The sequence below is a fragment of the Psammomys obesus genome, unplaced genomic scaffold (genome assembly GCF_907164565.1).
Source record: "Psammomys obesus unplaced genomic scaffold, mPsaObe1.curated_primary_1811, whole genome shotgun sequence".
NCBI lineage: Eukaryota > Metazoa > Chordata > Mammalia > Rodentia > Muridae > Psammomys > Psammomys obesus.
Genome location: NW_026586383.1, coordinates 1536310 through 1552015, shown reverse-complemented (window position 1 = coordinate 1552015; position 15706 = coordinate 1536310). Strand labels below are relative to the sequence as shown.

General features: G+C 46.0%; 1 protein-coding gene across 1 annotated transcript in view; it reads right to left on the bottom strand.

Annotated features, from left to right (window-relative positions):
* Positions 1-5635: 5635 nt before the first annotated feature.
* The window catches only part of Trank1 (tetratricopeptide repeat and ankyrin repeat containing 1), a 67121-nt gene continuing 57050 nt past the window's right edge, over positions 5636-15706 (bottom strand). The window contains exons 19-22 of the mRNA XM_055601541.1: positions 12657-12802; positions 8958-12010; positions 8104-8202; positions 5636-7165 (exon numbers count right to left, since the gene is read on the bottom strand). Coding sequence (XP_055457516.1) covers positions 7065-7165; positions 8104-8202; positions 8958-12010; positions 12657-12802 — 3399 coding nt within the window. The 3' untranslated portion in view covers positions 5636-7064. The remainder of the gene's footprint in view (positions 7166-8103; positions 8203-8957; positions 12011-12656; positions 12803-15706) is intronic.

Here is a 15706-nt window from a genome sequence, read left to right as displayed (position 1 = left end):
CCCAGCCAATATTTTGTTCCAGAGGCAGAATATCTAGGTAAATTTATAGTGGCAAGATCAGGCTAAAGCCAGTTTCAGACTAGGAAAAAAACCAAAACCAAACAAAAAGCATTTGTATCAAAGATGGGTATCTGCTGCATTGACTTATCCACCCTCTAAGTCCTGAAGTCAAGGGTGACCCCAGGGACACAGAACTGTGACAATTATAGATATGGATCCTGGAACACATTTAAGGCACCCTAGGTCCCAGATACACCTGCTGGGAACAGATGTATTTGAAAAATGAGTTTCGTTTTGAGATGTGTACAGGTTAGGGAGAAGAGAAGGGAACTGAAAAATTTGGCAATTTCATGGTTGAAGAATCTGTGGATTCTGACTTCTGTGCAACACAGACTCTAAGGAGACTATGCCTGGGGAGAAATGACTGAGAATGTGGACACTACCATACTGCTGGTACAGCATTGTATTCCAGATCTGCAGGGGATACACAATCCCATTGTGTTGGCTATTTATTCCCCTCCATTTATTTATTTATTTAATCTCTTTACATCCTGATTCCAGCCTCTCTCCCCTCTCCTCCCAGTCCCATCCCCTTGCTCCCCTCCTTTCCTCTCCTTCTTTCCAGAGAAGGGAAGGCCCCCACTGGTATGAATCTACTTTGGTATCTCAAGTTACTGTAAGACTAAGCATATCCTGTCCCTCTGGGGAGTGCCAGGGCAGCCCAGCTAAGGGACCCATCAGCAGGCAGCAGATTCAGAGACAGTCCCTATTCCCATTGTTAGGGAACCCACATGATGACCAAGCTGCACATTTGCTCTTTGACTGGTGGTTCAGTCTCTGGGAGCCCCTGTGGGCCCAGAGCCCAGGAGAGATTACTCTTCAGGTCTTCTTGTGGTGTTCTTGTCCCCTCCAGCTCCCTCTATCCTTCCCCCCACTTTTTGACAGCACTTCCAGAGCTCTGCCCATTACCTGGCCTTGGATCTCTACATCAGTCTCCATAAGCTGCCCATCAAAGCCTCTCAAAAGACAAGTTATGCTAGACTCCAGTCTGAAAACATAGCAGAGTATCATTAATACTGACAGTGGTCATCCCTGTCCTGTGGGGCGGGTCTCAAGCTGGGCCAGTCATTGGGTAGTTTGCCATTCTCTCAATCTCTGTTCCATCTTTGCCCCTACACTTCTTGTAGACAAGACACATTTTAGGTGGAAGGTTTTATGTGTGAGTTGGTGTTCCCCTTCTTCCACTGGGAGTCCTAACTGGCCACAGGAGGTGCTGACTTTAGGCTCCTTAAGACGTGTCTCTTGGAGTCTCTACTAGGATCAGCCCCAGAGACTCCCAGCAGCCTCCCTGTGTCCCAGAGATGCCCCCAGCCCTGGATTTCTGTTCTCTCCCAGTTCTCACCACCTGCCCTCCTCCTCTACCACCTGATCCCCACTCCCATTACCCTCCCCATCCCATCTCCCATCCAGTTCCCTCCCTCCATCTGATGTCTATTTTATTCCTGTTCTGAGTGAGATTCAAGAATCTTCCCTGTGCTCTCCTTAGTTTCTTAGGGTCTGTGGATTGTAGTATGATTATCCGATACTATCTGGCTAATTCAGCTTATAAGTGAGTATATACCAAGTGTGTCTTTCTGGAACTGGGCTATTTTACATCTCAATCACAGTTTTTCCTCCTTCCTCTCCTCCTAGCCCCCCACACATACCTCCCCTTTCTGCACCACATCCCCATCCACTCTTCCTTTGTTTCTCTTCAGAAAAGGGCAGGCCTCCCATGGATATCAACCAGTCATGGCATACCAAACTGCAGTGAGATTAAGTGCCTCCTGTATTTCTTTGTGCACTTGACACAATTTGGGAAAAGGAACTCTCAATTGGGGGGGGGGGAGAAATGCCTTCATAAGAATGAACTATAGGCAAGTGTGTAGTACATTTTCACATTTTCCTGATCAATGATTGAGGTGGTGGGCTCAGCACACTGTGGGTAATGTCACTCCTGGGCAGGCGGTCCTAGATGGTATAAGACAATAGACTGAACAAGCCAAAGGGAAATAAATGCTCCCCCCTCCCCAAGTTGCTTTTGGTCATGGTATTTACCACAGCAAGAGAAACTACAATACACCTGATACATTCTAGTATCCGGGCGGCCCTGCCTGCAGAGCCTTGAGTCTTCTCCTCTGATGTCCTGTTAGGAGGCTGCATGCAGAGGACAGTGTACAGCCAACAAATGGGTTTTGATGCATGAGTGCAATGCCCATGCACACAGGGAGGCCCTTCATAATGTAGTATGAAGTAGAATGGTAAGAGAGGTAGGCACAGGAAGCCTTCATCTATATTCTTTTCTTTTAAAAGATTTTTGGGACATGATCTATGTAATTGTGGCTGAACTGAAAGGTATTATGCAGCTCAGGCTAGCCTTAAACTTGTATATCTAGCCATTCTTCTGCCTATAGCTCCCACGTGCTGAGGTTACAGGCATGCGCTACCCATCCAGCCTCCACCTGTATTCTTACCCAGGCTTCCACAGATGTCTTATGTCGGCTGCTAGTGGCCCTAGGGAACCAGATCTCCAGAACTGAGTAGAAAGGACCAGTGATACTGGCCAGAGGCTCACCCATATTTCAAGATGCTCCACAGCTGAGTCTCAGACTGCACAGCCAGCTGGTTGCCAATAGCTAAGATAATGAAGCCTTGACTCCAGGGGAGAGTTTTGGGTCCCCATAGTCCTGGAGCTTTAGGCACTAAGGTGCTGCAGTCCCTACTAGGCCAGGAAGGTGTAGGTGAAACTTTTCCTTCTAACAGCAGGCTAAGCATATATCCAGTTGGGAACTCTGTTCTGCCATCCTCCTGCCTTGGCCAAAAGCTCCCCTTACTTTACAGATAAAAAACCATGTGCCACTCTGGACTAGAATGATGTCAGGAGGTCTGAGGTTGGATGAGTAACATTCCTCACATTGTCTAAGATGAAACAGGCTCTCACTTTAATTCCCTATTTCTGTATAGCAAACTGATCCAAACTGGGTGATTTAAGCCAGGAATGGCTATTTCTATGATTTGGCAGCAGGGGTTGGGGTGGGGTGTGTCATACATCCAGGCAAGTCTGAGCTGGTGGTTGGGTCTTTTCAAATCAGCCAAGGGCACTGACCTGGCCACCAGTAGACACCTGGACTTAAACACAGAGAACTCTTCACTCACATGAAGGCATGTGGGACTCTACTTGGCTTCCACAAGGACCCAGGCTTCCTCACGCTAGCCTGGGTCCATCACAGCACAGGTCTCAAGAAACTGAGTCTTCATGGGGTGGCTGAATTACCAAAGCTGCCAGGCCTTTAGCAAGCAAAAGTAGAGTTGGCACACTGCTGCCACTGCTGTCTTGGCTAAAGTTAAAGGAAACAAACTCCACCTTTAGGTGAATGTAATACACACATCCAGACATGGGATGAGGAAGGAGAGTGACCGTCCTTGGAAGTCTACTTGGACCTCAGCTCTATTCATCTGTGCTTATTCTATTTCTCTTCTCCCATCCCAGGAAAATAGTAAGGTCTTTAGTCCCTCTGTTCAGGCACAAAGAGAGTGCCAGGGTATGTTGTGGCCAGTAGAGACCTGTGCTTATATTCATGGCAATACATTGAGTCATGATAAAACCTCAAGAATGGGACAAGATAGTTCAATGACAGAGATTTCTCCAGGGCTCCAAGCCTCACATGTGCTCAGCTCCAAAAGGAAAGTCACCTATTGTCTGAGACTGTGCCAGCTTAGGGAGACCTTGTACCAGAAGATGTCACATACTGAAGAGAGAGGGTTTTCTTCATGTCTCCCACATCACAGAAGCTTCCTAACCCTGAGAGACTCCAAGCAGGGGCCTCTCAATAATGATGTGTGTTGGATTTCCAAACGGGGAACAGGGTACAGAATGGAATCTGAATCAAATTAAGTAAAAGAGACATTTCATACACAAGCAAGATTCACGTGTGTACCCAATTATTACGCCATTAAGCCCCAGGATTTTAATAGACCTACTGCTATCAGCTGGAAACACAGGAAGCTCATAGACAAAGCCAATAACACTTAAAAATAAAAATGGAATGCCTCATATAAGGACAGAGGTTGCTTTGTTAAGATTATGAAAGCTAGAATCATTCTCTGAGCCACAGAGATGGTCTTGCTGTTTAGCCTGAAGGCTCTTTCTGTAAGGGAGGAGTATAACTACTATCTCATCCCTTTCAGGAGCCCTGACCCATGTGCCCACCCAGTGGCTACAGTGGCCCAGGAAAGCTTTTTCTGTTGCACTATGGAAACTAACAGCCGACACGCTCTGGCTGTGTGGGGGACCTGGGGACACTCAGGACCTATGAAGGTGAGTGTTCTCTCTTTGTGCACTACTGATAGCAAGTGCATCCTGAGCTATTACATAGCAAGCCGTGAGCTCTTATGGCAGTCATTGTAGGCCATGGTGCCTAGCAAACCTGGGGCTCCTTTTCCACTGGAAGATTCCACGTCGGAAACTGATGCAGAATGGTTTGGGAAAGGCACCTTCAGCCTTGTTGAAGAGCTAAGCATGCCCTGAGTAACTCTTACACCCAGAACCCCCAACCTTGACCCATCTGCCTTTCCTTTTCTGGACCATTCTTGAGTTACCTTTGCAAAGTAAATCATCATCATGACTAATGTTGCATGCTGAATCCCTGTGTTGCACAAATGGTTTGGTTTTTTGTTTTGTTGTTTTTGTTTTTGGACCTCACAATTGGTATTGTGACCTTGATATATACCCATATCGTGTTCTTCCAGGCAGGCCTGGAACAGCAAAGCTCCTGCCATACGACTAGGCTCTTGAGCTCAGATCACTGTTGGCATTCCTGACCCTCCTGCTGACTTCCATTCTCTTCTCAGGACCTCAGACCTGTAGAGAAAGACTGTCGGGTACAGGTTTCAGGTGTCTACTAGATGCTGAAGGTAGAGAAGGCAGTGGTATTATCTGTCCCGGAGCTGAGACCCTTTTTCCTAAAGTCCAGGATGGAACATTTGGCATTCTCCAGCTCACATGTCCAACCACGTCACATAAGTGATATCACAGCACCAAGGCTTGAGGGTATCCAAACCCCAGAGCTTACAGGCCAACTCTGCCAATTCCTCAAAGAGGAAACTGAGCTCCAAAAGGGGCATACAAATGCTGCTGCTACCCCCTTTATTATGCCTCTCTATGACCACAGTAGCAGATCTCCTACACCAGGTTGTGTCAACCAGAGGAAGATGGGGCAACTGAACACCATATTGAGCAGATCTGGCTTATCTCAGGATATTCAGCTCATTATGGGAAGTAAATAAAGCTGATTCTAGGTCTCCTACCTTCCAGGGCCTTGCTAGTGTGAAGTCCTGGTAAAACAGCATTGACAAACTCTTTTGGATAGAAGCAGCCAGACTGAAAAGAATTTGTACAAGGCTGGCCCTCAGCAACACTCCTAAGCACGGGTGCTGCACTCAGCTGTGTTTCTCTGACCTTGAACTTCTTAATATCAGCAGGCACAGAAAGCCAGCATCAGCCAGAAGCCCCGAAAGAACCAGCACCAACTATCATGTATTTGCTCAGTAGAAATTGTAAATAAACAAGACAACAACACATAAGAGAGATGCTATAACTTTATAAAATGAGATCATACAGCAATATTTGATTAGACTTTTCTGGCAAGTTTATTAAAAATCAGGAATAAAAATGAGAAACATAATAAAAAATTACAAAGCAAACATTTCAAGAAAAAGTATTTTAGAAAGACGATGAAGGGCAATGGTGAGCAGCAAAAGCAGCAGCAACATGGAAGAAAAGCTGGTTCTGTGGTGAGGCAAAGCCTGCAGAGACCAGCATGAACCTGGGCTGAGTGGGTAAAGGGTAGGCAGTGACCATCAGAGAGGCAGGAAGGCTTCCCAAATGAGGGCAGGGTGAGAGTTGCTGGCAGTGGGTGGAGGGGAATGCAGGCCACATGCAACCCCTCTGGCAGGGCCTGTAGGCCACATGGCAGTGATCCACTACCAAATCCCAAAGAACTAACATTAGAAGGCTGGTTCCTCCTCTGTCCATTGCTTTCCACTTGCAGAGCCCAGCAGGCAGAAACTCAAGCTGTCGATGTGAGCATAGGTGTCAACCATGCCAGAAGAAACTAGAAACATAGATGTACAGGTATACAGAAGGTGCTTCTTGTATCACCTACAGAATAGCCAAGGCAAAGGCAAAACTACCTTGGAGAGGGCAGGAAACACCCTCAAATGTTCCTTGAATGGAAAGGATGTCCAAAGGCTGCTGGGCAGGTACTTAACTACATTCTGCGGCAGTCTAACCATGACTTGCACAGGTAGCTGAGAATAAGCACACGTGCACACGCATACACATGCACACACAATAAATAAATACATAGATAGATAGATAAATAAATAAATAAATAGATAGATAGATAAATAAAACACAGAGCGAGGGCAGAAAAGTCACCAGAGAAAAAAGGGAAACACACCACAGAAGCCACTTGGACAACCAGAAAAGGTAGCCTGGGCTTATGAGTGGCTGATGGCAAGGTCAAAATGAACTCTGGGCACAACCAGCCTTGGTTCTACCTGCCGTTTTACAGCAGTGTGGCAAGAGATGAGGAATCCACAAAGGGATTTCCTGGCCTGGAGCGGGGCACTCCAAGATGAGGTGTGCCAATCTTAAATGCCTAGTCCTCTGATCTACTCACCACACAGTGGTGATGAGCCAGGGAGACTAAGATTTGGGCAGAGAAATCCCAGCAGTCCTTTCATCTCCCTGCCCCCATAACGGGGTATGTGTGGTATATGAGGGAGCAGTGCTGCTGTTAGACTTGAACTTGGAAAACTGGAGGCCCCTGCATCTGAGGGAACAATCTGACCCTATGTCACCATTAAATGGGCAATAATAACAATGAGGAACAAAGGTGATTGTCCCTTTTCTTTTTTAACACTAATTCATATTATTTTTCTCTTCTGCCACAGCAATCAGAATTCTAAGACAGGATGGAATTTTCTGAAGGTTTAAGAGGCAAACCATGTATGAAAATATGTTAGAACTTTCTCTGTTTTCCACATTTCCAGGCACGCTTTCTAGGGCGGAGCTCACCAAAGTCTTCCACTTCATTTTCATACTCCTCTTCCTGAACAATACCTGGTTAGGAAGCAAAAAAGCAAAACCCATGTGAAAACACCAACTTCCTGTTCTACCAGAGTTTAATATCCTGGTAAAACCTGATTTTTCTGGGATCGTTTTAAATTAAAGAAATGAAGCTTTCTGCTAGGGTGGTAGAGAACGGAACTTCTGTCAAGTACTGGTTTTTCTTCCCAAGCAAACACCCTTCTCCAGAATTAAATCTCCACAGGCTGGTCCCTTGGGCTGATATTCCAATTACCTTTCTTGAAATAATCACAACATAACAATACCCAAAAGGGACTTTGGCATGCTAAAGACTGTGTACTTGCAAAGACATTTGTACCAAGTTTCTCCAAGTTTTCCTCAGCTCTGGAGTCTGAGTTTTCCAGTATCATCTGGAAGTGTCTTCAAGCTAGATAAAACAGTTGGAGAAAGAAGGATTGTGATCTGGGGGGCAGGTGGGGGCAATTGTAAAGGGCAAGAGGGGAGAAATTCTATATCATACAGAATGTGGCAAGAAAATTATGACTCCTGCTAAGAAACCTGTTACACTTTCCACAAGGGTAGAGCCCTCTGCGACTTCCCTGTCATCTGTTCTGTCTGAGGGAACCTGCAGGCCCATCTTCACATGGGCACATAGAGAGTCAACAGATCCCCTCCGGCTACCACGATGGACTGGCATACGCAAACACACTTATCAAGGAATGGCTTTAACACATCGCCTCTCCTTGAGAGTTGCTTTGCTGCATCTGCATGATGACTGACATCTATAATTCATAAGCAATGACTGAGGGCCCAGAATAATGCCCTTCAGCAGACGGAGTCATTCTATCACTGACTATCTGGCAGATGCTCCTGACATCACGGGCAAGTCCACCTGACACTCACCTGGAAGCCAGTAGTACCAACAATCACAGAAGCCCAAGTTTCACCTGTCCTAGGAGAACAAGCCTTACCTTCATCCTTTAAGCGGAGCTCTGTCTTCTTCAGCCACTCTTGTGCATTCTTGACTGACAGGGTCAGGATTTTGACCTGCCGAGTCATCACCTCCTCTGCTACAAAAACCAAACAAGGGTTCTGAGAAAAGAGATGGCTTCGGGCATTATAGCACCAAGCAATAGACCAGGATCCCCAAATGCCAAAACTGCCTTCTACCACCACAAGCTCAGGCTGCCTTTAAATGACAGCCCAGTGCCACAGCTGTGGGTCTGTGGAGTCCCAAAAGCAAATCTTTCTGTAAAATTGTATTCAAAAGGTCATTAAGCCCCAACAAAAGTGTCTAAATTACAGAATTTTTCAATGTAATTTTGTTAATTTTATGCTTAATTTCCAGTGCTGCTAAGAAACAGCCAATAAAATGCAAGAGGGAAACTTGGTTTGTAAGACAGATGAGAACACTTACTGTAAGGCCCACACTGAGTGTGACTCGGGCCATCCTAAGAAGAGACCTATATACTCTCAATTCCTAACCTAAGGTTCAGCATCTTGTCAATGTTCAAGGAATCATTGAATGAAGAGTACAAAGGCACCTCAAAGAGTTTTCTTACAACTTTAAACATTGTCCCTGTATCTTCTTCTTAGAATTAGCAAACCACTTTCTCATCTTTAGCACCCAGAGAAATCATCCCAGCTTATGATAATCACAAATATTTAACTGGCGATGATCTCAACAAGGTTTTGCTGGCATCTAAGAACAGCCTTTTCTTGTCTTTCTGCTAATACTAACCTCCCAACTTCCCAAAGTCAGCTGTAACTAAGCACCTTAGGCCCAGGCTCACCAGTGCCTGGACCAGTACCCTTGGGCTCTCACCTTCAGCCCAGGCCTTCCGCCTGTAGAGCTCCTCCACCAGATCTGAAGCCCTCCTGATGTGCTCCTGAACCTTCCTCTGCAGCATATGGCTCTGCTCCTTGGAACCCAGGTGACTACGGATCCAGATGCTCTGCTCAATGTCCTGCACCACCACTTTGCCTTCTTCGATGGCTGGGTCTACCTTTTCGTGGAAAAATTCCAGGTATTTCTGGTAGGCTGCTTGCTGCCTCCGGTGGCCTTCCAGGCGAATGTGCTGCTCATAAGACTCACTGATTCTCTCTCTACATTCCCTCCCTTCCAGTTCAGCCCTGGAAATGATCACAGCCTCTGAGGCTGCTCCCTCAAATGCTCTGACAGGACTGAAGTAGCTTTCCGGGCTTCGGGTGAACTTCACTCCACACAGGTCACACTGGGTCCTGTCTACATCGGCCCTTTTGAAGTTCCCAGCCCTCAGCTCCATAGCCTCCTCCCTGCTATGCTCCGTCTGTATCCATCTTCTCCAGCTGATGCACAGAGACACCACCAGACAGGCTCTGCGCAGCTTGCGCTGGATCAAGGCCTTCCGTTGCTTCTGGGAAAGGATGGCAGCCAAAAAATGATCTCGATCTTCCAGGGCCAACTCATCTAATTCATGAGTCTCATCTTCACCAAAATTCCACTCTGAGTCAGCAAACTGGTCCACAGGACCCATACAGAGCAGGCGGTTCAGTCTGACCTCCTCATGACAGAGGCCTCGGACCACAGTGCCTTTGGTGTGCACACTGTCCCATCGCCAGTGGCAATCCACCAGGTACTCCTCATCCCGCTCAAAGAGCAGGTCCTGCAGCGCCTCAGCCACAGACTTCACACTGACTGCCATCAACACCCGCTGAACCACCTTCAGCAGCCTCTTGGGCACCTGGTCTGGCCAGTCCACACTCATCAGCTGCAGCCTTGACTGGATCTCCCGGAAGTAGCGGAACAGAAGTGGCTTGCAGAAGGGCTGCAGGACTTCCTCAGCATTCACCAGCATCACCAAACACAGCACCAGTGTCCGTTCTGACTCCCCCGAGATCACATAGTCTATTTCACTGAAGGCGTCAAGCAGGACATTGAAGTTCATATTCTCGTAGCCACACAGCACCTTGACGAGGTAGGACAGGTGGAACCGAAAGTCCCGGATGGCTTTGGCCACATCCTTTGGCTTGTACTCTTGAATGATGGAGAACACATCTGCAGACTCCCTGTCCTTTTTGCTGGACAGGAACTCCCAAAAGTGCAGGAGCGCAATGTAGCTCTTGGGGAGGCACAGGACAGCATTCTTCCAGAGGCGGGCCAGCACCACTACACAGTGGACAAACTGCAGCTCCAGCAGCACCACTGTGTTGATAATGCTGGGGACCAGCGGCGCTTTGCACCTCTTGATGAGGACATTCATGAAGCGGAAGAAGAGCCTCTTGTAGTCTTCAGGGTTCCTATGCACATAGAGCTGTTCCATGGAACTCTCCAGCAGCCGGATGAAGCACAGATAGGACTTCTCCATGTTTTCATCTTCCTTGTTGGGCACCAACATGCCAAATTTCCCTTCTATGCCTTTCATTCTGCTGCCTCTATTCTTGCCTCTGTCTTCTCTGTCAGACTCTAGTGTTTTCAGCTCCCGGTTGTAAATGTCCTCCTCTAGCTGAAGCAGCTTCTCAAACTCCTCTGGGTAGCTAGAGGACAGAAGGAAAGCCTGCATGGCACTCAGCCACAGGTCTGTGGACTCCCTGCGGCTGTGTGCACTTTCTCTTTGGAAAAGGTCATGGATGTACTCTTTCAAGGCAAACCGGTAGGAGCGAAACGACTTGTAATTTGGCTTGAGGATTTCTTTGCATGCCATGGGGTTTTCTGACAGCACTCTCTGGTGAAAATGCCTAGGAAAGAGGAGGTTTAGAAAGGATTTGCAAAGGCCATATGTATCTGGAGACAAAATAAAATCTATTTCTTCAAGTTCTTCAGCTAAGACATTAGGGAACACTTTCTTGGCTTCCAGAAGCAACCCATTGATTGCCACCAGGTGCATTTTAGACTGGACCATGCTCTTGGCCTCACAGCGCCTGAGGGGCCTGTGGAAATCTTCACACTGCTCATCCTCACATTTCAAGCCCACAGTAAATCTCCTGCAGATCCCTGGGTAGGTCCTCCCAAGCAGGATCTGTGTGATCTGACACAGTCTGCCCAAAAGGTGCTTGTTCAGGGCTAATTTCACTTGATCAGTCATGATTAAGAAGTGATCTTTTGTTTTCTTCTCACTCAAGGTTAGATCCAGATCAAAAATTATTCTTAATATGGGCCCAGGATCATTCTGCGCTATCTGGCAATATTTGGCATCCACCTGAGAGATTCCAAAAAACTCAAAGCAAGATTTTACCATTTCCTTCTCAGCATTGTTTGTCACATTTTTAAGGGCCCTGACCAGGTTGAGAAGGACTTCCAAGCCACATGGAGCCAGGGCCAGAACCTTCTGATGCTCAGACTTGCACTGGCTGGCTGCTTCATAGAGAGTTTCGACCACTCCAGCTGAGTGGTTAAGCATGTCAAACTTGACGAAGGCATCTCTAAGCTTCTGAAAGTCCCTCAGGATAATCCCTTGTAGAAACTGAGCCTCTGCAATGCCGGCCAGCTGGCTGGTTTGATAGCAGAGATCAAGTGCTTCTCTCAGAATAGCCTTTGTATGTTCTATGTCAGAATCCCTGGCCACATTGACACGGGCAACCCCCAGTAGGCACAAGGCCTGGAAGTCCTTGTTGGCAGTGAGCCTGGCTGCCTCCAGGAGGAAGCCATGTTGCTTCATCAATAGGGCAGCCTCTTCCCTCCGGCCCTCCCTATTCAGCAATTCTGCTGCTTCTGCTAGGCATTTCCGAGACTTCAGGAACACCAGCTGGTCCTCTACATCAAGCTTGGAAAGGACAGCCATCATTTCCTTGCTCTGATTTGCACTTAGGTACTTTGCAGCAGCTTCCAAGTAAAACTGACTGGCAGAATAGGAGATCTTGGGGATGGGAAAGGTCTTGTTCTTTAACATTTCTTCATATCTGCAAAGACAGAGGCTACACACGTCAACTTGCTATCACCAAAATAGGAAAGTCCCTCCAAAATGCAATACAAAGCAACTTAAATAAAGCTCCCATGAGCAGACATTAGAGAAAAGATCTAAACCTGCCTGGCACTCAAACATTTCTAGAAATGCTTCATTGTCCAGGCAAAATTTATGCATACTGAAAAACCAAGGTATAATAACCATTTGGGATATTCAGTTTTGATAAACATGACTGTGATACAGAAAAAGTACATAATAGCAGCTGCAGCAGTCTTTGTTTTTATCCAGCTTGCATTATTCTCTTCTGCTAGGTGGGCATGTGATCAGAATCATGTTACAATGATAAAGCTCTCAAGAGTCCCTGAACTCCACTGGCTAGAATCCGTATATCCTATCATAAACACACAGGGACACATTCTTCATCTTCAGCCATTTCTCTGATGATGGGTCAGAGCTTAACAAAAGGCTAAGAGGCAGAGTCCACTCTCAAGGAGCTCTGAGACTGCACTGAAGCATCCATTTCAGGTGAGGGAGAATGACATGGCCAGGCCACTTCAGAAGCAGCAGAGTAACTACCAAGGCAGGCCATCTCCTGAGAGAGGGGAGAAGAAAGAAAGATGCAAAAGAATAAAACCACCTACTTTTCTACTGCAATAGCAGCTTCCTCAAAAAGCTCCTCTTGGCAGTACATTCTGAGTGCGAGATCATATTCCTGAATCTGCTCAAAGCATCTGAAAGCATCTTTGAAGCACTGGCTTCGCTTATAGAAATAGGCAGCATCTCTTATCTAGAAGGGTAAAATGTTTCTTTCATTTAAAGTATTCAAATTTTTTCCTTTTCATTAATTTATTTATTTAATCACTTTACAGCCTGACTTCAGCTACTCCCTCTTCTCCTTCCAGTCCCACCCTCACCCTCTCCCTTAGAGAAAAGGAGACTCCCCATGGGTACTAACCCACCCTGGTACATCAGGTCACAGCAGGACTAAGTGCATCCTCTCTTGCTGAGGCCAGAGAAGGCAGCCCAGCTATCGAAGGGGATTCAAAGGCAGGCTGATTTTTTAATCTTAAAAAAAAAAACACCTAACACATAAATAATAAAAGTGATTATGTCTATTACTTAGAATTTAATTAAGACCACCATAATATAAATAATATAAAAAGTAATTCCTTTTAAAATAAAGGGGGAAAGTCAAATCCCAATGTCACATCATATATACAGATGGGAGAGGAGTCCAGGTGGATTACAGACTTAAACACATGGCTAGAGAGATGGCTCAGCAGTTAACAGCACTTGCTTTTCTTGCAGGTTCAAGTACTAGGACCGACATGGCAGCTCACAACATCTGTACCTCCAGTCTCAGGGGTCCATGCCCTCTTCTGGTCTCCTTGGGCACTGCACACACGCAGTACACATACATACATGTTGGTAAAACACCCATAAACATAAAAAGATAAAAATAAAAAAGGCTTAAAGGTTTAAATAGAAAAGCTATTAGGAAAAATGTATGGGAATATCTGTGACCTGTAAGTAAAAAATGTTTCCAACAAAATTTAAAGTACAAATGTTAGGAGAAAGGCTAATAAATTTCATGACTTTAAAGCTATTCATGAAATAAAGCTGAGGAAAAAAAATTTAAGGGCTTAGAATATAACTCAGTGATAGAGCACCTGCTGAAGATGAGCATGAGGCCCCAGGTTCAATTCCCAGCACTGGAAATGGGCGAAAAGAGGAAAGAGGGAGAGGAGACAAGGGAGGAAACCAACTTTAGCATTGAGCTGCACTGTCCATGCATTCTGCGTCTCTCTATGAGAACAGATATATCTCACTATAATGTGATATTCAATCTGCTGGTCACTAGATAAATCTGAATAGAGACATTGATTCTCTATTGATTCTCTAGGGTTCTGTAACCTAAAAACTGAATTTTGGATTCTATTTAAAGTAATCTTTTTAAATTAAATTTTTATTTTTATATTAATTACATTTTATTCTATTTGTATTTCAGCTGTAGCCCCCTCCTTCATTCCCTCCCAATCCTACCCTCATTCCCTCATCTCCTCCCATGCCCCTCTCCAAGCCCACTGATAACAGAGGTCCTCCTCCCCTTCCATCTGACCCTATCTTATCAAGTCTCATCAGGACTGGCTTCAATGTCCTCCTTTGTGGCCTGGCAAGGCTGCTCCTCCTCAGAGGGAGGTGATCAAAGAGCCAGCCCCTGAGTTCATGTCAGAAACAGTCCCTGTTCCCATTTTTAGGGAACCCACTTAGATACTGAGCTGCCCTGGGCTACATCTGAGCAGGAGTTCTAGGTTATATCAATGAATGGAGCTTGGTTGGAGTATCAGTCTCAGAAAAGACCCCTGTGTTCAGAATTTTTGGTTCCTGTTGCTCTCCTTGTGGAGCTCCTAGAATTTTTAAAAACACAGGCTATAAAATACCATTTACAATGGGGAAATGAGAACAGCTGACACAAAGCTGCTCAACCTTAATAACAATCAGAGGAACATAAATTAAATCCACAGTGAGATACATCTATGAGCTTGCAAAAGTTAGGATCTGATAAACCTGGCCGAAGACATAGGGAACACAGAATCTTTACACACAGAGTGGCATGGCCATTCTGGACAGCAAGGTGCTCAGACCTAGTAAAATAAGATAACAGCTATCTGAAGCCCCCAGGCATCAGGCCACTCAAAGCAACACATCACAAACAGCTCCAGCAAGACTGTCATGCTACACCACAGTGTCGTACGTGGCAGCCGGGCATTAGTGGGCAGCCTGTACTTCCATCGCTGGAGAGATTGGGGCAGTGATACAGAGAATGCTTCCTCTGGAAAGATACTGTGATAGAGACACAGCCAGAGCTTAACACAGAGAAAAGGTGGGAAAGCAAAAGCACACAAGACGCCACTCAGACAAGCTTAAAATCTGTGTATATAGAAAACACCACTATCTAATCTTTAGCAATGTGAGAATATGAGGCTGAGGCAAGGTTAAAGAGGGCATAGCTGGCTGCTTTCCCATGGCAGGCGCTGGGAGGCAAGGGGAGGGGAGTGTGATAGGCAAGGCCTGTCTCTTGTAGCCTCTTGTTAGGGTTCAAGGTGGTAGCACCAAAGATGTGAAGACAGAGACTAAAGAAACTGGAGAGCCTGGAAACTTTCTCAATTCCTAGAATGCTCCCATTAATTACTCCCATTAATTGCCTATTCTATCTCTATTTTACCCCCATCCCTCATACAAGTCGCATCCAATAACAAACATGGAGCCAGGTCTGCAGCATTTAGAGGGACTGTTCTCCTTCTCAGACACTGCCCTGGGACCCTCACCTCCAACTTCTCAGTAGATCTCATCCCCCATCCCCCGGACTTCAATGCCCAGGGTGAATTAGGAATCCTAGAAATTACACTGACACACAGATGCAGAAATTGTTAGAAACTGTTCATAGCTACCTTGCATTGCTGTGACAGCCAATGTTTGTCATTTTCTCAGCAGTTCCTTTGTTTCTATTTCCATTTGTGTGTGTGTGTGTGTGTGTGTGTGTGTGTGTGTGTGTGTGTGTGCGCGCATGCGCGCGCCCAAAGTTGATGTAGAGAATCATCTTCCATTCCTCTTTCACCTTACTCATTAAGGCAAAATAAGAGCTCACTTATATGGCCAGTCTGGCAGGCTAGCTTACTCTGGGGATTCC